The 24620-nt window shown below is 47.0% G+C and overlaps 7 protein-coding genes across 7 annotated transcripts; 4 read left to right on the forward strand and 3 right to left on the reverse strand.

Moving 5' to 3' along the window:
* T310_1408 (uncharacterized protein) lies at positions 1–613 on the forward strand (the record flags this gene model as incomplete). Its single annotated transcript, XM_013475665.1, has 3 exons — positions 1–166; positions 379–488; positions 518–613. Coding segments are annotated over 3 exons (372 nt in total), but the record flags the coding sequence as incomplete, so codon positions are not given.
* A 273-nt stretch (positions 614–886) lies between these two features.
* Positions 887–6064, forward strand: T310_1409 (uncharacterized protein; the record flags this gene model as incomplete). The annotated part of the gene is made up of 8 exons (XM_013475666.1): positions 887–915; positions 983–1053; positions 1115–1162; positions 1228–1837; positions 2355–2405; positions 2658–2970; positions 3099–4287; positions 4332–6064. The coding sequence occupies 8 exons, from the start codon at positions 887–889 to the stop codon at positions 6062–6064; spliced, it is 4044 nt and encodes a 1347-aa protein (XP_013331120.1).
* A 3010-nt stretch (positions 6065–9074) lies between these two features.
* T310_1410 (uncharacterized protein) lies at positions 9075–10409 on the reverse strand (the record flags this gene model as incomplete). The annotated part of the gene is made up of 3 exons (XM_013475667.1): positions 9075–9775; positions 9861–10202; positions 10274–10409. 3 exons carry the CDS (start codon positions 10407–10409, stop codon positions 9075–9077), a joined length of 1179 nt encoding a protein of 392 aa, XP_013331121.1.
* Positions 10410–14284: 3875 nt separating this feature from the next.
* On the reverse strand, positions 14285–15422 carry T310_1411 (uncharacterized protein; the record flags this gene model as incomplete). The annotated part of the gene is made up of 5 exons (XM_013475668.1): positions 14285–14330; positions 14427–14542; positions 14575–14679; positions 14806–14919; positions 15291–15422. 5 exons carry the CDS (start codon positions 15420–15422, stop codon positions 14285–14287), a joined length of 513 nt encoding a protein of 170 aa, XP_013331122.1.
* Positions 15423–17245: 1823 nt separating this feature from the next.
* T310_1412 (uncharacterized protein) lies at positions 17246–17630 on the reverse strand (the record flags this gene model as incomplete). The annotated part of the gene is made up of 2 exons (XM_013475669.1): positions 17246–17518; positions 17610–17630. The coding sequence occupies 2 exons, from the start codon at positions 17628–17630 to the stop codon at positions 17246–17248; spliced, it is 294 nt and encodes a 97-aa protein (XP_013331123.1).
* A 594-nt stretch (positions 17631–18224) lies between these two features.
* T310_1413 (uncharacterized protein) lies at positions 18225–18800 on the forward strand (the record flags this gene model as incomplete). Its single annotated transcript, XM_013475670.1, has 3 exons — positions 18225–18290; positions 18539–18670; positions 18705–18800. 3 exons carry the CDS (start codon positions 18225–18227, stop codon positions 18798–18800), a joined length of 294 nt encoding a protein of 97 aa, XP_013331124.1.
* Positions 18801–21770: 2970 nt separating this feature from the next.
* T310_1414 (Hemolysin-III family protein) lies at positions 21771–24029 on the forward strand (the record flags this gene model as incomplete). The annotated part of the gene is made up of 6 exons (XM_013475671.1): positions 21771–22031; positions 22182–22501; positions 22655–22964; positions 23035–23382; positions 23433–23660; positions 23949–24029. 6 exons carry the CDS (start codon positions 21771–21773, stop codon positions 24027–24029), a joined length of 1548 nt encoding a protein of 515 aa, XP_013331125.1.
* Between the last annotated feature and the right edge of the window lie 591 nt (positions 24030–24620).

Below are 24620 nucleotides of genomic sequence, written 5' to 3' on the forward strand. Positions count from 1 at the left end.
GCTGCAAATGAGAAGCAAAAGAGAAAGCAAGAGAGGCGCCGTACATATATAGGACAGGAAGATGCTTTAACTATTGAAGAAGGGATAGATCGTGTACGAAGAGCTAATGAAGAGGAGAGTAGGGTGGTTGAGGTTACTGAGGAAAGACCACAAAAACGTGCTGCACGTCAGTGCAGTATATGTGGAACAGTTGGGCATACTGCCCGTACATGCTCCCAGCGTACAAGAAATAGTTCTTAATGTAATTAGATGATTTCTCTATATAGTTGTGGTGAAATTTGACTGTGAAGCTGTATGATGGTGGGGAAGTGTCCGACTAGGCCATTTGTCCGACTAGGTTATAGATCACGTTATAGTTAGTTATAGTTAACTAACTAGTTAGTTACATGGAAGAACATGCATACTGCGTACTTGGCTCAACAAATAGCAGCAATGGTTCTTGGAGAATGATAGAATGGTTCCTGCAGAAGCTACAGGATGATGCCTGTGTGTGATAAAATATACTCTGAACTGACAGCTACAGAGTGTCTGCTGCGCGGAGAACTTTTCCACCGCTTTCGCCGAGCACGGACAAGCAACGTCGCCAACTGCCGATCCGATGTCGCGGCGATGACGTCGATGCTTGGCGGGGTCTCCTCCTGGACAACCATCAAAAAGGCCAATTGCAGCATCCTGGACCACTCAATCCTCCTCCTGCGCATCCCTCTCGCTCCGACGGTCGTTTCTTAATTTAATTTGCCCGTCCTGCTCTCCCCTTATGCGCTTTCACCACCTCCTCGCCACCCCTCTTCTCCGCAGGCCTCCCTCGTCCATCCTAACCTCTGCTCCTTCGCTCAAGCCATACCATCGCATCGCGTTCAGACCTATCCATTGCTCTTCAGTCAACATGTCGGGCGTCAGCCAGGCTTGCTGTTCGTATGTATCGCCGAATCAATTCTGGGCTTATACTCTGTTGGCTACGTGCTAACGCGTCCTCTCCTAGGATTCCCCCCGTCGTGTCCAAGGGATACAATGCCAAGGGTGAATACAAGACCATTGGTGGCCTGAAGACATGTCAGTGCCGTCCTACTGTCTCCAGGTAGATGTGCAATTGAGAATTGGCTGACGGAAACAGACGTCACGGGCCCAGAGTCGGCCACTGATGCGATCCTGGTCATTTATGGTGGGCAGCTCCTTGCTCTTAAGTAGTGCCAAAACCTTTTGTCATGCTAATCTGTGATTCTCCAGACATCTTCGGTTTCTGGCCACAGACCATCCAGGGTGCCGACATCCTGGCTACCTCCGACGCTCAGCGGAAGTACCGCGTGTTCATCCCCGACTTCTTCGAGGGCAGCCCCGCCGATATCTCGTGGTACCCGCCCCAGACGGAGGAGCACAAGCAGAAGCTGGGCAACTTCTTCCAGACTAGGGCGCCGCCGCCACTCACGCTGGCCAAGATCCCTGGCGTCGTGGCGGACGCGAACAAGCTTGCCCCTGGTGGCAGCTTCCAGAAATGGGGAATCCTGGGCTACTGCTGGGGCGCCAAAGTCGCAAACCTGACCTTGACCAAGGATTTCAACGTCAAATTCAATGCCGGCGTGCAGTGTCACCCGGCCATGCTGGACCCGAACGACGCGAAGAACGTGACGGCGCCGATCGCGCTGCTGGCGTCCAAGGACGAGAACCCGGCCGACGTCAAGGCGTACAAGGACAACCTGCAGGTTCCCAATCATGTTGAGACCTTCTCGACCCAGATCCACGGATGGATGGCGGCCCGGGCCAACCTGGAGGACCCGGAGGTCCGCAAGGAATACGAGCGCGGCTACAAGACCGTGCTGAACTTTTTCCACCAGCACCTGTAAAAGCTGGAAGAACGGGAAGGAAATGACTACCAAAGGGGACAATGTATCAATCTAGATCTGTGTCAATTAGCTCAATTCAATCTATTAATGACATTTATCAAATGCCTATCGTTGGTTTCTCTGTAGAGAAATAGTTACCCTCATTCCATCTTAACAGTCCGTAAATGATATCAATTGATGAATAATCCAGCACTCTCTGGGTAGAGAAACGATAAAATAATACTCAGAGAATACCTACTCCGTAATCCTCCATGCCAAGCCGGGACGAGCTTCCATAGCGGGCCGTTCCCACTGTGGCCACTTTCGTGCCGCATTCCGAGTGAGTGCATCGATAAAAGCCCGGGCTGCCGACTCGATATATCCGGCGCTGTTCGGAGATCATATCAAATTCTGTTTCTGCATATATGGCCATGTTCTATATGTTCTCTTCTTTTCTTTTCTTGAAGCAGATCGTTGCTGTCTGTCTGTTATCTTGATTGCCAATTGCTTCATTTAATCTACTGTACTGTACAGTACACTGTTCCGGTGGGGCTACGACGTACTGTACGGAGTACATGCATTCAAGTATGTACCCACATAATTAGTTCATGTACTGACTACAGAGTACTGTACATGTATGTGTATATCTTTCTTTCTGGTCCCTCGAATCTAACTGACTGGTTTCATGTGAAACGAAAAGAAAGGAAAGAAAAGAAAAGAAAAGAAAAGAAACGAGGATAATGCTCGACAAATCCGTCCCAGACGACAGTCGCAACCAGACCATGCGTTCGACCTAGCTAGCTACCTATATAGCCACGTTAGTAACATAACATATAGGTCGCCGCCGCGCTGTTTCATCCCAGACAGAACAGATATTATCTCAATGTTCTTCTTATCGTGTGACAGAGAAGCTATGTCTCTTTTCCACCACAACAACCGACATGAGTCGAATCGGTCGCGGCAGCAGCCTTTGTCAAAGGAAAACTCGGCTTCGGCTGCTGCAGGACATTCCACCACGCCTGCGGAATCAGGATCAGAGCGCCACAGTAATGAAAATGAACGACCGTCGTCGCTGTTTGGCAGATTTCGTGGCGAAGGGATGAAGCATCTAAGTGCTTTGCATGATGATCAAAGAGAACACGATGTGTCGGTACGTTATTCTGCTGTTGATTCTTTTCTACTTGCCGGGGAAGGACTTGGTGTCAAAATGAAAGGGGGAGATCATTTTTATTAGCAGCTGCAAAGCCAGTTGGGCTGATTCTTGTGCTGTCCGCAAAGTCCACTGAATCCGGCACAATTCACCTGCAGAAGAATCATGGGAATCAAGACCACCATGACGCTGTGCCAGTACGACCATCTGTCGAGCCAAAACAGCCTACTAATATTCCCGACGCTCTGGAACACACTCTCGAGTCGATCAGCAAACACAGCGATGCTGATGGCAAAGCTGATCACCAGGAAAAGCCTTCTCATGGCCGGAAGACAGGTCTGACGAAGGCGGACATAAAGTACCTGTTCTCCGGAGCACCGCACTTTATTCTTGAAAAGGGCAGGCATAATCTCTGGTATCCCCATGCGATTTTCCCCTGGGACCTCCACGACCCGACTGTCCATGATCTCTGGGATAGGCAGCCATTGCGCCACGAGTCGTTTACCCTGTCGACGCTGCATGCGCATCTCCCTGTACCCGACAATTGGGCATTGGGTGGGTCTTCCAAGGCCCAAAAGACAGTGGAGGACCAGAAGACTACCAGAGATGGAGCAGCAAGACGGTCGACCTTTGATATCGGCGTGTTTGAGGTCCCCAACATGCTGTCCATCAACGGAAAGGAGCCCGGCTGTGTCGGCTTCCGTCACTTCCTTGAGATCCCCGTGGCGGACCGGGTGCAGAATAAGCCATCTGTGCCCAAGCCAGCGGTTGATCGCTCGAGGCTTGCACAGCTGCCGGCCTACGAGGCATTCGATATCATCCAGCATCTTGGTGATCCGTATTCTGAATGCAACAAGGACACGGTGCTGGACCGGCACAAGCTGATCTGTGAAGGGCCCCCGGCATGGAAGTGTATCGGTGTGAGAGAGGTCCATGTCAAAACGATCGTCGACCGCTTAGAGGAACTGGGCAAGTTCCGGACCGATATCTTACGGGGAGGCAAGACCATAACGATCCTCGATAAGGAGTCCCCAGACATCCTGTACAGAAACCTGTATACGAACTTTCTCTACCCACCACCACCGACGAAAGTCACGGGCCATCGGGATCTTCGGAGTCTCAAAGCCCAGATCGAGGTCTTGACTCGGGTGCTCGCCGTGAAGGGTGCATGGGTGGACTTCAGCCTGGTGGAATGGCGCTTGCGAGTTGGCCAGATTCTGTGGGAAATGCCCCCTCACGCAGATGGGGATTGTGTCGAACTGAAGCATGCCGTTTCCTCCGAAGACGACAGGAGGCGCCAGGCGCGGCTTGAGCAGGGTGCAGAAAGGCATGGCTCTTGCTGCAGCTGCTCCTGGCTGCAGAGCTGCTCGTCCGACTGGACGCTGTTGTCCGGCTAGGCATCTTGGAGCATTCCAAGGATATGACCGTTACACCCCATGAGGTGGAGCATCTCGACAAGCTGCGACACGGCAAGGTCAACTGGGACCTCGTCTTTGTGCAGCGGTTCTTCGACAACTTGACTGTCAAGTACTGCCCGCCGTCCGCCCCGCCGCAATCGCCACCATCCAGTGGTGGTCATCAAGGTTCGCCCCAGAAACCCAGGAGACAGAGCTTTCTTTCCCGGATCGGAAGTTTCAGACACCATCATCAACACGAAGACATTGGATGTGCATGGGACTGCGTCATCTCCCCACGTCGTGCGGAGCAGCAGCTGCAAGGCTTGCTTGTCTTTGCTGACATGATTGGCTGGCCAGAGCGTGACAGACTGGAGGAGACGATTCGATCCAAGCTGCAGATGCGTGAGAAAGCATCAAATTTGGAGGCAGCGAGCGCTGTATACAGCTCGCCAATCCGCAACGAGCGTCCGCTGATCCTTGGGAAGAAAGAGATGTACCGCAAGAGTCCGTCTCGTCAACTAGTGGTGCTCCATGAGTCGGGCGGCTCGGCTGAGGCCGATATGCCTGCTGATCTTGGTGGCTGGCTCTCTCGATCCTGGCTGGCGGGCTTGGTGCTCCCCGGTGAAGCCATCAGTCACTTCCTCATGGCGACCATTCTTGAGAACGACAAAAAGGCCATGGCAAAGCTGGGACCAATGGCGAATCTGCATGGCGGGTTTGCATATGCCGGCCGCAGCTGGTGGAGTACGAGGTGCATTGTGGCCAGGGTCTTGACTGCTCTCGGCGGGAGCGCAGCATGCATGGGCTGGGCCAGGATCGGTGTGCTCCCTCGTGATGCTGCGAAGGGACAAGTGCTGGAGAACACCTGGTTCGAGGTCGACGTGAAGAGCGTGCCGTCGTCGCCGACGACGAAAAAGCCGCGCATCCATCAGGGGACCAGAGTCGCCTTGGAGTCGAATCCGCTGGGAAGGGGGGAAGTGTCCGCCAACACGTTCTCCATCCCGGTAGACATTCCACCATCCTCATCAGATAATAAGGAGGAAATTGCATTTCGTGAGCTGACGCTGTCGCTGTCTACCGTCGACGAGCGTCCGCCGCTTGTCAAAGGTATTACGGCTGCCAGGGAAGCATCCGTCTCGTTCGATCTGAGTACGACTGACGGAGAGATTACTTCTACGACGATTACATTCCCACTGAGGTACGACGTGCACTTTATTTCGTCGTACACCTGCCGTCCACCGCGCGGATACGTGGCGCGCAATGGGTCATCCGACCAGGAGCAGCATGACCATGACCATCACCATCACCATCCTCATCTCCCAGGCCATCCACTCCACAATTCATACACTTACAAATACGTCCCGTTGACATCTCTGCGTCCTGACATGCCAGCACCGTTGTCATCTACCTCCGAACACGAAAAAGAACACCATCACTCTGAAGATAATGACCCTGCACACGCTTACTCTCATCATCACAATCACAATGATAATAATGACAACACCCGCCCACAAGAACAAGAACCAGTCTGGATCCTCGACGCCCGCGGCAGTCGCGACAAGGAGGCCTTTGCGCGGGCCTGGTGCGCATCAGCCGGGACGAGTGCCATCATCGGCCGCGTGGGACGGACCTGTCTGGCATGCTGTATCAGGGAGGCGCGAGCGGTGGATGTGGGAGTCGTTATTCGCGTGGACTAGGTCTGTTTATTGTGGAGGCTATCTCTTCTCTGCTCAGCTCTTCTCAGCTCTTCTCTTCGCTTCTCGGCTCTTTTGTTTTATGCTTCACATATGGCGGTATAATATATAATACCTACCTACCTCGTTTGTCATGATAATTGTAATTTCTAATGATGGTAATGATAACGATAATGATAATGATAGACGAAAACAGCATAACATGGGTATAACGATGATGATGTTGATAATGGCACCAGTGTAATGTACATACTTACTATGCAAGACAAATAAGTTCCATTTGACGACCTGATGACCTCCTAGGAATTCAAAATCCGCCATAGCCATCAGCTCATGTTCTGTCTGTCTGTTTGTCTATATGTTTACCTTTTCTTTTCTTTTTCTTTCTTTTTATGTGTTGCTTTGCTCCCTCTGTAAGGGAGCAAGCAAGCAACCAGATAGTTTCATGTTATCATGTTATTATTACTCTGTACTTTCATTTTCATTGATTTGCTTTTCTTCTTCCCTTGCAATGAAGTAAAATAAAGTAAGTGATGCTACCTATCTACCTATCTATCTATTATCGGATACTCTGTACATCACGTCGAATTCCCAACTCAACTCTACTCTACTCATCCAAGACTCGAGTCTTGAGAAAGAGAAAGAGAATGAGAATGAGAACCCGATGATTTTGATAGATAGCAGGTAGGATTCGGATTTTATTTCAACAGCTGACAGCCAACGGACGAGGTTGATATACAAACAAATAACGTCTCGGCTTGGAGACAAAACAGTACAAAACAAATCAATCAGTAATTACTGACGTACTGACTGGACCAGTCTGTTAGTTTTAACACGCAACACGTCCCATACGGGAACACCGGGGGTTTTGAAAAAAACCGTCTATCAATGGTTATGCAGGTTTTTTTTTGAACCTATTTTTTTTTTCTGCCGTAAACGTAGAAAATGATTCTTAAACAGTTATGTAACAGTTAAGTATTAGAAAACGTTAGATTTCTTTTTTTTTTTCAAAAAAAATGTTAGTTATAGAAGACATCAGGCTTAGGATAAACATTAAATTTGCAAAAATAACACTTTTTTTTTAGAGTAAGAAATGGTTGATTATTTTTTTTACCTAAGGTTTTTTTCTACAATATATAGCCTTTATAGTATCTTTTTTACTACAACTTCAATATTTAGATAGTTTAGATAGTCTAGTACTTAGATTAGATAGTTCCTAGGTATAGAAACAATAAAACCCTCATTTTCTTCCTAAATAGTAGTTTTCGTAGGTAGTTTGATCTAAAGATGGTTTGAATCTAGCCTTAAGCGGGGGTTAAGAAAAAGAAGTTACCTAGTTAATTTTTTTGTAAATGTTAGAATTTCTATAAACGTTTATTTTATTTTATTTTTTTATAAATGGTTTAAGATAGGGAGGTTCCTTTTTGACGTTTAATTTTTTTTAAAAAAAAAACCAAAAACGGTTAATAAACTGTTGATGAACTAGTTGTTGATCAACGGTTTATGAAAACCCCGGTGGTCCCGTATGGCCCTCTGTCAGATAGGTCGTCTCATCTCTCACTCTGCCCAATTTCCTTTCCGTTTACGTAGAGTAAGCTAGCTACTACTAATATTATATATACGCTATACCCAATCCAATCCAATTCATTCAATTCAAAATGAAGAAAAAAAATACCATTATATCTATCCCTGGGCGAATCGAATCGAGTCGAGTCTATCCATAACACAACACAACACAACATAACGTTAATGAGGAAAAACGTAAATCAGTCAGTTAGGTATATCTGATAAACAAAAGAATGGAGGAAGGAAAGGTAGCAAGGGGAGCCAGGGTTTTCTTTTTCGGCGGTCGGTAGTGATTTGATGTGATTGATGTGATGATGTTTGCAGGGTATCTTATCTTATCTTTCTTCGATAGATAGATAGGATGGATGAATGAATGAATTGCCTTCGACTGGGAAAATCTCTTTTTTGTTTGGTTTTGATTTTGTTTCTTTTGCTGCTGATGATGAGAACCTAGGCTGGGCTGGGATGGGCATGGATGAGATGAGATGAGATAGGATGCGTGGAAGCAAACAGACAAACCATGACATGACCATGGCCACGCTTTCTTTTTCCGAAATTATTGATTGATTCATTCATTAAATTCGAATTCGAATGCCGTCTCCAGCCTAGTAGGCCATACATTAAAAAAGAAAAAAAAGAAATGACCCATGTAGAAATAGAATAGAATCACTGGGTCAAAGAAAATCGAGTTTTTTTTTGTCTTTTTTTTTATTTTTGTAGGATCCAAACCGAAACCGAAAGTGGTCTCCTTTTTGTTTTTTGTCTTCCTGTCTTTCTGTCTTTCCTGGCTCATGCACATCCATCCATCCATCCATCCGTATTCGAGACCCGATCAATCGATCCATCCATCCATCAATCCATCCATCGCTTTCTGACTGTGTCAGGGAAAACCATTTCAACCGAAAAGGGGGGGAGGAGGGAAAAGAAAGAAATAAAGCCATGACACCGAGATCGAACTCGAACTCGCCCCGGTGGTGATGGTGGTGGTAGTGGTGGAAGTTTTAGTTAACACAGAGTCATGAGAAAAGAAGAAGCAAAGAAAAGAAAAGAAAATCCGTAAGACCGTCAGCAGTAGGAGAGGAATAGAAGAAGAAGTCTAGGAGATGTTTTTTACCGGCCGGAAAGAACCCGGAATTCGAATCGAGACCATGAAAAAAAAAGAAATTTCTCTGGGGGAAGTCGATGATTGCAATTCGAGCAAACAAAGGAAAAAGAAACGCAATCCAGAAGGGGAATCCGAAAGTAGCAAGCAAAGAAAAAAGGAAAAGAAAAAAGACGAATGCCGCCCATAACAATCCTTTTGCGCCCGCTAAAGACTAGACCCGGAAAAAAAATAGAGAGGGAAAAAAAAAAGAAAAAAAAAGGCAAACGCAACGTCATTAGGGTAGCCGAAAGTAGAAAAAAAACGAACATAATCAGTCGACTGGAGAGGAGAGAAACAACCGCTCTACTGGCCTGACGACGGCTGCTGCCCTCCAGAATGGCCCATAGGTTGCTGTTGTTGTTGCCCAGGGAAATTGCTGGGAACCTGCTCAGGAGTAGGAAACATCGGATAGCCTCCCTGTTCCATACCCGGTCCGGGTCCGGCTGAGGTCGGGCTCATCGTGGTCCATGACTGGAACCCCATGGCAGGGGCTGTTGCCTGGCTGGCGAAGTTAACCGGCATCTGAGCACCCTGCATATTCGGCATCGTGGCGCCAGGACTCTGGATAGGCGAGAGAGTCGCGAGCTGGCCCATGTTCTGCTGGCCGGGACTGGTCATCCGCCGCTTCATGTCTGGGGGCATTTGCTGCGCGTACTGGCCGGGATATTGCGACACCAGCTGGGGCGGCTGCTGTACCGGCGGCCACAGCGAGCCATCGGGTTGAAGGGCATACGGCGTGCTGGGACTCATCATCTGCGGATGCCCGGAAACTCCAGGCACGCCAGCAACGCCAGGCATGGGCGATGTCGAGGGAACGGGGGCGACGGGGGTGCCTGGCTGCCTCCACATCACGGGCGACGGGTTTCCCATTCGAGGCTTCGTCGCTGCGCCTGTGCCTGCGCCTGCTGCCATCATCTGCTGTCCATCGAACATGCCCGATCCATCCCACGACACCGACGGATCCAGCGATTGCGTCGTCACGAACTCGGGGTGGACGGCGGGATCTGAAGGGGTAAGCATTCTCGAATCAGCGCTCCTCTTTCTTTCTTGCTTGCTTTCTTTCTTCACCCTCGTCTGGAAGGGACCAACCTGGGCTGAACGGCGACATCGTCCCTCCCGCGAAGGCAGCAGGATTGAATGCAGACATATCCGCTGCCGAACTCAGAGGAATCGGCTGATACGAATACATCGTCTCTCCCGGGTCAATCGCCCCTCCTCCGGCACCCAGGGCGGGCGGTGATGACGAAGCCGTGGACGGATCGGTCGAAGGCGTGTCCAGCTTCGACCCGGGCCGTGATCGCTTCTCCACCGGAGGTTGCTGGTCAACGGGGAAGAAATGGCATTCTTTTCTCAGTCGAATGCAGTTCTCGCACCGGCCTTGCGCATCGTCTGCGGCGACGAGGCATCGTATCTTTCTTCTGCGGCAATGCACTGTGGGATGTGAGCCGATGCTTTCGCGCATCCACGAAAGACATGCAATCAGAGATAACAGCAAAACTAACCGCATGCGACCGAAGTACGGTGGTATCCAAGTTTATTGCGTTTCTTGTCCGCGCTCGATGCTGTGCTGGAGCTCTCCATGACCAAGCCTGTTGGATTCGGTATCGGGCACGCTGTCTCGACGGCGACTGCAGGCATAGCTCCAATGAGCAGGAATATGTAACGGGAGGAGGTAGGAAAGACGCATCAATGAATCCTGTTTAGGATGCGTGCTGTTTGTTTTTTTTTTCTTCTTCCTTCCAGCGGTGAATGAATTGGTGACGATGCAGTCACACAGAGTGACTATTCACCGCGCGACAACGAGAGGACACAGCAACGAAAAGATAACGACAAAACCAATGCCATCACATTCAAGCCCCAACTGACTAAGAAAAAAAACTCCACACTAAGACCGCCACACAAGTGACAGTCGTATTGCCCCGATGGCAACAACTGACAACAACCCCACGGGTCGCACCGAGAGTTAGCGACCTCTGATCCTTGGTTCAGAGGAAGGAACAAAGGATCGGAATGAACAAACAGGATGGAGAAAGGGGGAAACAACAACAACAAAAAAGAAAAAAAAAGAGGACCAAGAAATTAAAAGAGTTGTCCAGAAGCGGGGTGAGAATTTTTTTTCTCGGGCTGACGAAGGTCAAAGTAATAATAAGAACAACCCGGTCGAGAAAGTCATCAAGTGAGCCAAGCTAATCGTGGGGTGAAACGCCTAGGCTTTTTTTACACCTCTGTGTGCGCCAGATGAGAACTACTCCAGCGATCTCTCTTACTCCTTACTGACCTAGGGAAGAATAGTATGATCTTGGAATGCTCTCTCTTCTGCTTCGAGTCTAGTCGCAGGCCGCAAGAAGCTTGCATCGTCAAGATGGGCTTGTAACAAATCAACTTAATGTCGATAGACTTCAGGGGCTGGGGAACCAATCATGATGATCGTGTTCATTACGGTTCTGTGGGACCCAAGGCGATATCGTACAAGACTGTCGCGATTGATTATTGATGGAGATGGCAGATTATCTCAGGAGAAGGGCCGGTGTGTACGGTACCGTAACTACAGGCGAGTTACTACTGGGCCCTGGCTCGTGGTCGTCGACAAGAACATGGCATCTGCAGAGAGCAAAAAAGACGAAGCCACCCACGTATGGTGCCCTGACCTCGCGCATAGCGACTGGATATTGGTGATTTTTTTTTTTGGAGAGTGGCATCGGATCGCGGCGAATTAGCTCAGCGGGACCGTCAGTTGCTGATGATGGTGGGGATCGTTCTCCATTTCTTTCTCTAAGGCCTCCCCCAAGCGGGTTAGGGCGGCGATGAGACCTGTCAATCCCTACTGTATCCATATCATTCTTTCCTGACGTGATTTGTTCGATGAAGGCTAAGTACCCAAGGTTCCGAATCCCAGCTACGGGGCGCATTTCTCTTGTTGACTGACTGCTACGAGAGCGTATCCAGCGTCTCCGGATTCCTAGAATAGCAGCTTACTCTCTGTGAGTTTTTTTTTCTGGGTTCCTTGGATGTCGTAGGACCCTTGATTATGACGGACCCTGGGCAGCTCAAGCCATCAATCAGCGCGATCTGGAAGTGGGCTGCGCGAACAGACGGCTGTTACGTCTGTGCTGAGCTGCCATCATGCATGGTTGGGGTGAGAAAATTGTTTCATGCCTTCAAACGTCTAGCCGTGAGTTGCGATGTGAGGAATTACATGGGGACGACTTTCTTGCAGATAAGGCGGGCGGAAGGACAGGGGACTCGGAGGGAGTGTTGCACATCAACGTGAGGCACGAGGTTCCACGTTCCTTGCGCGTGTCGTTCACATGGCGACCCAGGCAGGGCATGGATGATGGACGGCGAAGACCGAAATTTCCCGGTGTGACAGAGCGGCTATTCCCAAGACGAAGAGATTTCCCGGAAGCTCCATCTTCGGGGGCAGGCAGTGCTGATTACCGAATCCGACAGGCGTGCAGAGATTGGGTTTGGACGACAAGCATGACCTGCAGACAAAGAGCTGGGGGAAAAGATCGACAGCGACGCTGGCATGCCAAAAAGACACCTGCTAAAACGAGCATATGACGGTGGGGTCGACGAAAGAAGGTTTAATTAAGGATCATATCTCCGCAGTAGCGTCTGTCTGGGAGAGCGTGCGTCTGATGCTGCGGGTTGGGCTGTCGGAGGCGACTGACGTCCGTGCGAGTGGATGATTGATGGAAATGAGGGGATGGCGACAGGGATGGCCAGCAGATCTCAGGCTTCGGCGCTGGGGCGAGCGATCAAGGGATTCCAGTATCGTCCTGGAATCCTGCCGGTTTGGGCTTAGCGCGACCCGGCGAACGTGTCAGCAGCGTGGCTTGGACGGCCGTTGCTCGCGGCCCAATCAGCGCGCCCGCCGTCTTCCACAGCCATGGCTCGCGTCGCTCCACGGCGTTTCGACGATGCTTCGACGCCCGCCCTGCCTCGCCTCCCCACCGGCGCCCCACGGACGCTGCAACGCCGATTCCAGGGCTGACTCGCCCTGCGACGGCACTGGACGGCGCCTGGGTGCACGGCAGACGCTGTGCGCGGTGCACAGTGCTCTGTGCTCCGTCATCCCAGGCAGCGCGCCAAGAGCCGGGGGTGGGCGCTGATTGAGGATGGCTTGGAGCTGGGGAGATGGTGAAACAGCTTTCCAGCTCCCTTCGCGCTAGCAATCCGGACCGGCATCGGCGCCGGCCTGCTTATGTGATCACGACTTCCCCCGCCGCCAATCAGGGGCCGCCTCTCTCTCCGGGCTCGTGCCAAGCCCCCAAAGCTGTCTATCAGTCGGATGTCCTCCGTCCAGAGTACAGATCCAGCACGCACTGTCCAGTGTCCTACCACCGAATCCTCCGTCCGGATTCTGTACGGAGGTAGAGCGCTGTTCTGATGTGATCCATCCTAGCCTTCTTTGACGTCATCCTGCGCTTCGCATCGAGCGCCTGCGATGGCGAGCTGGAGTGCTGTGTCGCTCGCTTGCGTCTGCCACTGGCATCCACTCAATTTCCCCCTAACTGCAGGGCCCCGCTTGTTCCTGCGCCACTCCTGGTATCAGAGAAATTAATCGCGTTGTGCGAGCTCCACATCGAAGCTGCAGCCGCCTTCGCTTGAGCCTCTGGTAGGAGCATCCGCTCGAAGGATTCCAGAACGCATCTTAAAGTGCGTATCATTCGTCCGTTACTTTATCCGTTGCACCTAGAAGCCAGGCCCTGGAGCACACACGTCGGTACAGAGCTGCGGAGTACTCCGTACAGCCCTTCACACACACCGCTGGATGCACCGCCAGCAGACCGTACTGTAGTTCCATGCAAGGCTAACGTCGCTCCATTTTGCCAATCGAATGCCGGCCTCGACGTCGATACAGCTTCCTTTTCGAGCAAGTCTGATTGCTGATAGATACGGAGGATTATTATTGTGAAACGTTGAATCATGAGCCACTACTCTGCTCATACAGAAGAAACGATTGCTACGGAGATACGGACAACGATGAGATTCGCGTCATCGTTTCCCTTTCAAGACTCGTACATGGATGGTTCGGTGGTTGTGCTTGGCATGAACTATGATGGCTACTGGGCCAATCATCGCCAATGCGATTTTTGAAACGCGCAGGCTTGAATTGGATAAGAATTTCTTCTTCGCTCGGGTTTTTTTATCTCCCCCATCCGAGCCTATTAATTCCATGGGACGGTGCTTGGACCGCTTTGAGACGTAACCTTGATTTTTCCAGTAGGCTTGGATGCGGGCTAAGCCTGTCTGCTATCTGTCTGCTGTCTGTCTGCCTGGCTGGCTTTGTTTAACGTGACTAACTTGCTAGTGAGGTGCTTGTTTTCATAGGAGATCTGGATGTAAGTTTTTGCGTGGTCAGACCACAGTACTCCGCACTCCGTACGGAGTAATAAGATAGCAGAGTGAGTTAGCTAGGGATGGATGTCACGCAATAATCAAGATCTTATCTCATTGAGTTTTTTTTTTTTGCTCTTGTGAATTTTAATCTCAGCTGATTTCTGCATTCAGAGGACGGTGTACAGAGTACAGTCAATCAAATCAAATACTAATCTAATCAGTAGTAGTATGTAACTATGTTAAGAACTTTCGCGCCCTCCTTCCCTTTTCTTTCTTTCTTCCTCACTTGCTTTTGATTATTTAACATACTTTAATATACTTTTTATTCTATTTTTCCCCCATCCCATAGATCCCTTCACCCTTCCTCCTTCCCCACCATTCACCAAGTAGATGTACTGTACAGTACTAATCTTGGTCCATATAAACTACGGAGTAAAAAATATGGAGTACTCCATACTCCATAGTACTCCGTATGTTTGTTTAGATTAAACTTCTTGACGATGGGGGAGGCCTCCGGAGGGGAGGGAAGAATGGGGATGTCGTAATAATTAACTAACAAGTTCTTTTTTTTTCCAGCAAAACTGGAATTGGAAATTTATCCCAGGGGGTGGCTTGGCTTGGTTTGGCTTGGTTGGGTCAGGGTGGGTGGGTTGTTAACTTGTTAGTGTGTAGCCTTATGTAGACCCACTTGGGGAATTTTGTTCATGGATGAGTTCATTATTACTCCGTATTCAGTCAGGTACGGATACCAGGTACAGTACAGAGTACGGATATGGAATACCTTCAGGTTAGGTATACCTACCTAGCTACAGTGTAGTGTAGTATCCGAGTCTTAGCAAGTTCAGGGTTCATGGTATTAGTCTTTTCTTTTCTTTTCTTTCTTCTAGAATTGTTTAGTCCTGTTAGTTAGGTACTGTACTGTACAACAGACTCATTTCTATCACTTGTTGGTTATCAACTACAAACTAGCAGGAACAGAGTCTTCGATTTAAGTATTCCAAATCATATCTTCGCCAGCCAATTAATTATTTTATTTTGCTTAACTTGACTCTAACTGTTTGATTCCGACTGGCTGGCCAACTAAGAAACTGGGCGCGTTACACATCTCTCTTTTTTGCCCCTGTAATCAGAAAGTTTTAGTTTAGGATGGTAGCATCCCATCAATCCACCTACCGAGCAAAAATTTACGAGCACCCGGTCGACTGCCCTTCCTGTTCTAGTTGGTGAGCAACGCCGCCCTGAGCTCGCGCGATTGAGGGTGAGCAGGGAGGTCGCGCGAGGGTCGCGCGACTTACCCTTAGTCATTCAGCTAAGATAGACTAGTCTCACATTCTTTATAGCGTAATTCCCGCCCTAACGGCGCATTTCCTAAAGCCGCTCAAATTTAAAGTATTTCAAACCGCCAAAAACAGCGAATTTTTATATAAATTTATTATCTAGAGCGCTATGGGCATTAATTCCTTTTATGCCTCACTATGTTATACTTATTATACCTTAGTAGAGCACGCATAGGCACTTATAAGACTATCTCTATGGCTATAGTGGCTTTAACTTAAATCCTATCCTTACTGGCCTAAGCAAGCTATTAACCTTTTTATATGGTTAATAAACCTTTATAAAATAGCTATTCTTTAGATCTCCCTTACCTTTTTTTTATTTTCTTATTTGTAGCTTATAAATTGTGGTTTTCCTTTACTAAGAGAGCTACATTATGTATTGCCATTTGGTAACCCTTTATAAGCTAATTAAGGGCTGTATTTGCAGGGCTTAGAGGGCTCTATATATGCTATTTTAAAAAGGCCCTAATCATTGCAGACTGTAGTTACAATTCAATAATATTATGAGGTGTCTATATGATTAATGCCGAGCCGCATATTATTCTCAACTAAGTGCCCATATAAATGCTTGAGGACTATAAAATAGCCAATATTAAGAGGCTGAAGAAATATGATAAATGTGTAAGCATATATACCAGGATAATATTATTTTGAGTATAGTAATGGCATGAAAATGCTTATAAAGATGAAAGATGATCCATTGAAGTGTAACGGTTTGCACCATCCTTCCGTCACTGCCATACGATCACATATCGCCTCGATGGCTCATCGATGGAGGGGCGCTGAGGTGTAAGGTGCTCAGAACGCTCAGAAGAGGGGTAGAGCGGGGTAAACAAAGAACCTGACGCCTAGTAACTATATAGAATCTCCCTCCTAGGCAACTGTTATGGACCAACAAAATGAGGCGCTGTCCAACACAGCGATGCAGGATGAAACAATACCCTGCAAGGCAGAGACAAGGATTCGAGGAATCATGTGACAATATACCATAAGGACTACAAGAAATGGTATACAACATACCATAAGAGATACTAAGGAAGGTATACAGAATAGTACCATTAGGGAGGAACATAAAAGGACATTTATTCCTATTCATATATCTAGTCTTTCTAGATTGCACTCAATTCCTTCAATCCATTCAATCTATATTACTAAGATACTTACTTTGGGGGTCAGTAAGACATCTTACTACTAGTAGTATACCTTGGTATAGCTGAGTAGGTGTTGCCTCTAACCTAGTTGCATGTTGATCTTGTTTATCTTGCTAAGTCTCGCTAAGGAGCAGGTCCAGTGGTGTCTCTGCAGAGCAGGCCTTTCTGGCGCCCATCTGCATATTGGGGAGTAGGTGAGTCTTTCCGCGAGATCTTGGAGATACCGCGCTGTTACCGCTTTAATGATTTTCCCTATCGTGCTAAACAGCGTGACCGCCCGCCAGACCCGCGGGGAGTAATCTGGCTTTCCAGGATTGCGCAGGACGACTGTTCTGGCCTGTTGGAAGATTCGAGTGATACTGCCAATCCCAGCCGACTAGAAAGAAGAGCTCTACCCGCTGACCGCTGGGATGGGAGATTCCTGATGGGATTTGGGATGGGATCCCATCCCATCAAAATTGGGACAAAGTATTTGTAAAGAATAGGAGATGGGAATTTCCCTTTTAGGAGTAGATGGGAATAAGAATTTCCTATCTCATTTTAGAAATTTAGGGATGGAAATAAGAATTTTTTATCTTATAATATAAGATTATTCTTATTCCCATTTTCTTTTTTTTTTAAAAAAAATTCCTATTATTAATTATATGGTTTCCTTTCCATATGGAGTCCCTTTCCATGTGGAATCCTCTTCCATACGGAATCCCTTTCCATGTCGATTTCCTTTCTGTGTGGAAGGTAATTCCACGTGGATTTCATTTCCATGCGGAACCCCTTTCCATATGGAATCTCTTTTCAGACCAACTAATCTGTTTAGACCGCCCGATCTTTTTAGACTCTCCGGTCTTTTACACGGACCTCCTAGCCTTTCTTTGTACGGACGAATTCTCTTTACTTGTGAAGTGAAACTTTGCTTCTAATATGTCTTAGATATAGCTACCAGGATTCTCTATGGCTATGGATGGAAGTCCCTTGGATCGTGTGGCTTCAGATTGACGCTTTCTCACAGCCGTCAGCTTTCCAGCCATCCTTATTGATATATTCTCTCTCTTTACCCACGATGGGAAGAAGAGGCAGTCTTCACTGGCGATGATGCCGTATTTAACACCCTCTAATCTATTTTCAAAATCGGCTCGCGCCGCTTACCTGCACCTACAAAACAGGGTGAGCAACTCAGCTACCGTCCTCAGCTTGTCATCGAGTCAGGCTGGGTGGCTCTTATAGCCGCATAAAATGGCAAATTCGATTTGCGGGATAAGAGGGAAGGGTTCGTAGAAATATAAATGAGTTTGGGTGAGCGAATCACCTTAGCTGGATGATCTGACCACCTTACTCACCCAGCTCACCCGTTAAAGCGGCAGTGTCCAAGTGAGGAAGGAGATGTCCAAGTGAGGAAGGAGAGAGCTGCTCGCAGATTTTTGAACGATATTTTGACCTATCTATCTATCTATCAACATGTACCGTACTGTATACTCCGTAGTAAATAAAAACACAAAGAGCCAAAAATAGAATCTTCGAATCCTTGTAAATCCTACTTATTCTTGGCATGAAGGAATCGAACGAACGAAGGAAGGAAGCAGGAACAAAGGAGGGAAAGGAAGGGGACGTTATGTTGTTACAAAATGATAAATTTAGATACGTACTGTACGTATACCCAGGTACATGGTACATGGTACCGTGGTACCGTAGTAAGTACCCCTCTCGATCGAGTGTTCTCCCCTACTGGTTACCATGGACTGAGAAATTAAAATATATAAAAATAAAATAAATTAAATAAATAGTAACAGGACTAGTTGTAATACATGTCATTTTTTTTAAAAAAAAAAAAGAAAAAAATAGTGTTTTCGTTAGTTGTCTACTTACCTGACTCATTACGTACATACTGCCTTGCAGCGCCCCCGTCTGCAATTTTACAGTCCAACTATTTATTATTTAGACAGAGTTATTTCATAGTAATTCAATGAAACAAAATGAAATGAAATACAATGAAATGAACCGTATGATGTCCTACAGTGCAAAACACTCACTGTCTACACAGTCCACGCTGACATCTTGTATAGTAACAATAGTATGTCTAGGGAGATAATAGATGACAACTGCAGTTAACCACATTAATTAAAGTATCTCAATCGCTGTGTAATTTCACTACATTATTTATTTCTAAATCAGTACCCACGAGCCCTCAGCCTATGTTATAAATACAGATACAGATAGATGAATGCTAAAGCATATCGAGCTTGCTTAGCTGCGAATTAATTAATAAGACCAGGAAGAAGGCAATCAAATCAAACGGAGTTTTGACTCGCACCTCCATTATACAAGGATCGGGGTTATATCGAGCCCTGGCCCATTGTATGTATGTACAGTACATACGTAAATTCTATACCGAATAGAATAGAATAGCATAGTATAAAGAGAAGATTCGACTTAACTCTCGTTGATAATAATCAACTCGTTAAAACAGAAATCGTTAACACGATGATAATAAAGACGGAATTTACGTTGACTAAGAACTGGAATTCTTACATATTTGACAAGACTGGAAATAATAATAGTAAAAAAGACAATTGCTAGATGATAGAGGTGAATATTAGAATCACGAAGAAGAAGAGAGAGAAAGAACATAGCAGACAGGTAATTCTCACACAGTACACAGACAAATAGATAAGTTCAATTTCATCAATTAAGTAATAGTTAATTAGCCTGGATAAACACAAATCTGTTCGTCACCTAATTACCTAGGTAGTAAGTACTGCATAGTGAGTAAGCACTGTTGTCAACATTTTCATCGTTGTGTTATTATTTATTATCATCATCGTCTATGTCGATGAAGACGGTAAAGACGGTTGGTGATTTTGACTGTTTGACTAACAGAACTCGTAATAGTATGAAAGACGATGAAATACTCAAAAAAGACGAGGGAATAGGCTGATTATAAGTCCAATTAATCCTTTGTCTTGGATACCTGTTTACTTTATACAACCCTAGAACTTCAGGCGTTGATAGGACTCAATATAAGATCCAGAATAAACAGAATAGACCCATTCAAGTTCAAGCCTCTTCTGATGATCTGTTGTAGTTAAACAGTATAAGAGTATTGACTATACTTTAATCCTATCTGTGCTATGCCGAGATCCTTTAATTCTGAATTTAGCAATATGCGTATTATATCTAGAGAAATGTAATGTCTAGACTAGTTCTCGGTCTAGCTCCTTTGATATACATGTAAATGCCTGTTTCTGCCTATATACTACCAAATATAATACTGTGCCTAAATAGCAACTATGAGATCTTATAGCTATACTCTCAAAACAGGGCGAGAAAAAAAAAACTCCGTCGTGAATAGAACTACTCGTTTACTAAAGTGCTCGACAAGCACTAGAGGAAATACTTGGCTTTGTCCCAGCTTAATTATGGCTTCGTATAGGCCAAAAAAAAAGTCCGGAATATACCTCCTAACCTTGGCTGTATGAGGAACAGAGAGCTATGTAGGTCTTTCAACAGGGAATCTCAGTGGAATCCCACGATTACATGTCAGACAGCCTCTATCACCGGCAAAGCGAAGAGAAGAGAGTTGTTATTGTCAGTAAAAAAAATTATCCCGAGCTAAGCACTATTACCATCTAGATCACTTGTCCAGCATGGCCATATCCTGCAATAGCTGCACAACCTCTAGACCCCCTAACCTAATATCTATCGGCGCAAATGATAACCTGATCGAACAGTGATGACGTGAGAGGACAGGAAGATGAGAAAATAGACTGATTTTTTTTCCAAAAAACTCCTAGGAATGGTCATCTTCTATCTCCTTCTTTTGTCTTAGATACCGACTGATTCACCGGTCACATAACTACTACTCCTAGGCGCTGACAATATCAATAACCAGACGAGTCTAGTAAGTATTAAGCTTTATCTTAGATTATATAGAACATATTGAAGATTCCACTCGTTGTTTGACAGCTACTTGAGGCATGATTGATGTTGTTATTATATTAGTCTGATCAAGAGGTGTCGAAGGAAAGTAAGTGCCTACCTAGGTAGGTAAGTAGGTAATAAAAGGATTTACCTACTCGAAGGTAATAGATATACATATCGAAGAGTCTAATGTTATTTCTCCATCTAAGGATTATATTTTCAATTCCTACGATATCTAAACTATAAAAGATTATATACTTCAAGGCATGAAAGCTATTTTAGAAAGAAAAAAATTATTTAAATAAAACACAATTGTGAAAATCTGGACCATTTTTCCTAAAAAATCGAAAAAAAAACAGATATAATCAAGTTTAACATTTCCTTTTTTTTTTCTGTAGAAGATACCTCTCCACAAGCTAATATATTATAAATTGCAAGGTGTTATTATTTTTTTTTAGAATAGTACACAGGAATAACAATTTTCACACACGGCGAAAAAAAAAGAGGAATTCATCTGGTCAGAATCAATCAAGAAAAAAAAAACTACATAAGAAGTAATAAATAGTAGCACGGCCACACTTTCCACTTTCTAACCCCCTTCCTCCCTTCCCCGCAGCAAGCAAGAATGAGATATATATCATTATTAGACAAGAGAGGAAACTAACTATTATATTACCTAGGTACCTACCTAGTCCAGGAATGGATGTCATGGACCAGAGCCCGTACGTATGTACAGAGTACATTACATTAGATTATGAATTATATGTATAGTTCTCGACATTAGCAGGTAAACGATTTAACTATTAGGAAGACCTCTGTAATTGTGGCGTATCCTTCAGATCTATTTAGTGGCCGTTGATATAATCCAGAACCATCAAAGATTGTATTCGAGAATAATGTTATTATCGCAACTTTAGCATCAAAATGTATTATTATAGTCTGACTCGATTATGTCTGCAGCAGAACTGACCCTGACCTAGCTCGTGAATTAGCATCTAGTAATAAGAGGGGGTAAAAATCCTACAAGCTCCGCGTATCGAAAGAATCATACTAAATTGGGTATACTACATACACGAAGAACCGCATAAAGTAAAGAATTTTTAAGTAAAGTGGTCATATCGACAAGAACGAAGACGAAGACAGAAATGCATCACGCCAGTAAAAGTCCATCAACCTGACCTGCTACTAGCAGCCTCCGAACTGTCATGCACCACACAGAGCAGATACTTCCGGTCCGGCACGACGACAATCTCATGCTTTTTCGTCCGCAGCCGGAGCAGCTTGACTTCATCGTCCTCTTCTCTCTCGTGGTGCTCGGCTTCGGCGTCGTCGCTATTCTTGTTGCTGCTGCTGCTGCTGCCAATCCCGTCCTCGACGCCGTTGCTGATGCCGTATCCGTTTTCGGCCGCGTTGCCGTTGGCCGACGGCGGATGGGACAGCGAGTGACTCAGGGCGGCTGCGCTGGTCACAAAGGCGTGGATGTGCGCCGCCAGGGCTTCTCCCTGGCTGGGCCTGTACGGCTGTTGCTGGGTGGTAGATGACGAAGAAGAGTTCGTGCGCTCATGCGAGGTAGTGCCCGAATCGGATGTGGTCGTGGAGGAGGACGGCTCTACGCCATTTCCGCGTGGATTATTGCTGCTGCTGCTGCTGCTGTTCGACGCCAGCAGCCCGGTGCTCTGGATGATGGAGCCATCTTTGCGAGAGAGGATCAGGGTCGACTGCACGCCTGGGCGCGAGGTCAGGTGGGACAGCAAGGCCGAGACATGCTGCGGAATCTGCTGCGACGGAGGAAATCAGCAATTACAACACACGACATAGTTCTGCTGAACGAATCGCACAGACTCACCGCTGTCTGGGCCATCCTCCTGGCGGGCAGAGTTGAGGCTGGTCAGAGAAGGAGGGCCAACACGTCATGCAGCCAGCTCTCATCTCTCATGGCGCATCGCCGGTCGGGCAGCCAGGCGGAAGATCGACAAGCTGTCTTGTGACTGGCTGGGAGCGCGCGCTGGTCCCTGATGACTAAGCAGGGGCCCGTTCACATGCCGCCTAAATATATCGTCGATCGATCAACGTCGCCAACAAGGGGCCTTGGCCAGCGTAATGATTTAATAGTAATGAATTCTAAATTCAATAATAGGCGCCAGCTGTCCAATTGCAGGGTGTCCTTTTTCGAGTTGCTGGTCTTCTCCTTTTCTCGTCTTAAATTTATACCCTGTCGTACCGAGTATACCCAAGTGAACTTCAACTTCCTCCTCCATAGACCTCCCCCCGCCAATACGGACGATGATCGATATATTCGACCTCTTCCTCCGCTTCCGGGTCCCCAGCCGGCCCCAGAACAAGAGCAAGGCCGGCTGGTTCGGCCTCGTGCGCCGCGACGACAACAAACACACCACCGAGTCGGTGCCGCAGCGGGTTCTGCTGGCGCTGGAGGAGGTGCCCAAATGGTACGACGTCAACCCGTTCATCCTGGGCGGCTACCGGCACGAGACGAACTCGCTGCTGGGCTGTCTGCAGAGCTGGACGTACCTGCACAACGAGTCGGGCAACATCTACTCGCACCTGATCCCGGCGATCGCGGCGGTTTTCGGCCATCGGTTCCTGTACCAGTACCTGCGCAATGAGTACGCGAATCTGCACGAGAAAGACTGGCGCGTGATCTCGCTGCAGCTGTGGACGGTCCTCGTCTGCCTGTCGACGTCAACGTTGTACCACACCATGACGAACCATTCGCCGCGCGTGGCCCATAAGTGTCTGCTGTACGACTACATGGGGATCATCACGGTGATGCTGGGAAATTTCATCAGCGGGATCTACTTTGGCTTCTACTGCGAGCCGCGCCTGCGACTAACGTATTGGACACTGGTAAGCAGTCGATCGTCTATCATCCAAACCAAGCTAGCTAATCACTGTAGATCTCCGTCCTGGGCCTCGTGACCGGCGTCATCCTGCTGACGCCCAAGTTCCATGGCCCGCAATGGCGCAGGTTCCGGCTGAACTGCTTCATCCTGACGGGGTTCTCTGCCTTTGCGCCGATCGGCCACGGCACGCTGCGGTGGGGGATGGAGTTTGTGCGGAAAACGGGGGTGCCGTATTATTTTGCAGAGGGTGCGTTAGTCTTGATTGGATGTTATTTCTACGAGGTAAGATTCCTTCTTCGTCTTCTGTCGGTGTATGTCCATGCTGACGGCTTCAAGCGACGCGTCCCCGAGCGACACTTCCCCGGGAAATTCGACATCTGGTGGCATTCGCACACGATCTGGCATCTGTTTGTCGTTATGGCGATTGGAATGCACATCTTAGGGCTGCTGAGCGCGCTGGACTATGATTACTATAATCGATCAGCCTGTCGGGCGTGATCTATATCCATTCATGAGCATCGTGCTCTGCTATTTATAAACTAGACTAGACTATATAATACCGGGTTAAAGGCAGGCAGGAAAAGGAGGGCAAGGCGAAACAAAGGGAATAGACTTAGACGGTTCGGTTGGTCCGTTGGTTTGGCTCATTGATTTGATTTTATTTATTTATGCATTGTATTACTCAGTCATCATTGTATTATTATCATCTTTCCAAGGCCCTTCCTCTTCTCTTCTTCGTTTGTCCCATATTTCCCATTTGTCATTGCCATTATCATTATCATTGTTTCAATCAAACAACAATACTTCATTCCTCCCCTCCTCCTCCTCGAAATCGTCAGTTATCGAACGTGTTTTCTCACCGCTCTCTGTCTTTCTTCCTCTCCTGTAGAAAGCAAGCAAGCAAGCAAGCAAGAATCAGTATCAAAATCAATACCAATATAATCAATCAATCAATCAAATTGACAAGTAAGGAAGTCGAATTCAAACTCTGCGAAATAAAGAAGAAAAATTGAAAAGATTGGAACTGCTTGTTATAAAATAGGGAAAAAAAAGATAGAGAGAAGACATGATCATGTTCTTTTTTATTTTGTTTTTGTTGAACTTCTTACCTAAAGATCATCACCAAATGGGGGACAAAAAGAGGAAAAAAATCCAGTCAGTAAAAAAAAAAAGGGAAAACAAAAACAAACAGCAAGAAAAAAAAACTCCACTAGAAGAAAAAAAAAACACAAAGATCCAGGG

This window comes from Rasamsonia emersonii (genome assembly GCF_000968595.1).
Source record: "Rasamsonia emersonii CBS 393.64 chromosome Unknown ctg1118621759990, whole genome shotgun sequence".
In the NCBI taxonomy this organism is placed as follows: Eukaryota; Fungi; Ascomycota; class Eurotiomycetes; order Eurotiales; family Trichocomaceae; genus Rasamsonia; species Rasamsonia emersonii.